Source organism: Pygoscelis adeliae, unplaced genomic scaffold (genome assembly GCF_000699105.1).
Source record: "Pygoscelis adeliae isolate BGI_AS28 unplaced genomic scaffold, ASM69910v1 Scaffold32, whole genome shotgun sequence".
Classification (NCBI taxonomy): Eukaryota; Metazoa; Chordata; class Aves; order Sphenisciformes; family Spheniscidae; genus Pygoscelis; species Pygoscelis adeliae.
In genome coordinates this window covers 2,950,951-2,951,589 of record NW_008824368.1, presented here as the reverse complement: position 1 = coordinate 2,951,589, position 639 = coordinate 2,950,951, and the positions used below count along the sequence as shown (strand labels likewise).

General features: G+C 57.1%; 1 protein-coding gene across 1 annotated transcript in view; it reads left to right on the top strand.

Moving 5' to 3' along the window:
- The window catches only part of ARL11 (ADP-ribosylation factor-like 11), a 646-nt gene extending 521 nt beyond the window's left edge, over positions 1-125 (top strand). Inside the window, exon 2 of the mRNA XM_009319978.1 lies at positions 3-125. Coding sequence (XP_009318253.1) covers positions 3-125 — 123 coding nt within the window. The remainder of the gene's footprint in view (positions 1-2) is intronic.
- Positions 126-639: the final 514 nt, after the last annotated feature.

The following is a 639-nucleotide window of genomic DNA, read 5'->3' as shown; positions in this document are numbered from 1 at the left end:
AGGGCCTGCAGGAAGCCCTAGCCGTCCTGGGAGAGCTGCTGCGGGGTCTGGAGCAGAGCTCCCCGTCCCAAGAGCAGCCCCTCACAGGGCCGGCGGGGAGGAGGCAAGCCCCCATGGAAACTTGAACCTTGAGTGGACCCTTCCCACTCGTTGCTGCCTGCAGGTTTGCTGCGGAGGATCACAGCCCCCAGGTGACCCCTAAAATGAGCAGACCTGCAGTTGGCACATGCCACGCTGAAAAACACCCAGCTGCTTGCCACCGAAACCCAACAGAAGGATCTCTGAGCAAAACTCCCAGCAATTTTGGCTCCATCGCTTGGACTCTCATCACTGGCCGCAGCTTTGTCCCTCAGTCGCCAGGCTCTGCTCATCCATTGTGTGTGTGTGTCCAGTGCTTCCGCACGAATGCGTTTTGCCCTGGTTTTTGCCAGAGCAACATAAATTATATCAGAGATGCGCACAAGGGACAGAGGGGGTTATTTTCTTTCCGCAGCTCCCAGCCTCGATGCAGCTATCCTGATGGGGTGATCCCCACAGGGGGGTGTTTGAATGTGCCCCATGCCGCTTCTCGCTCAGCTCTAATCACACGTTCATCAGCTGGAAAAGCAGCAGCTGCTAAAAGGGAATGGCTGAACTGGA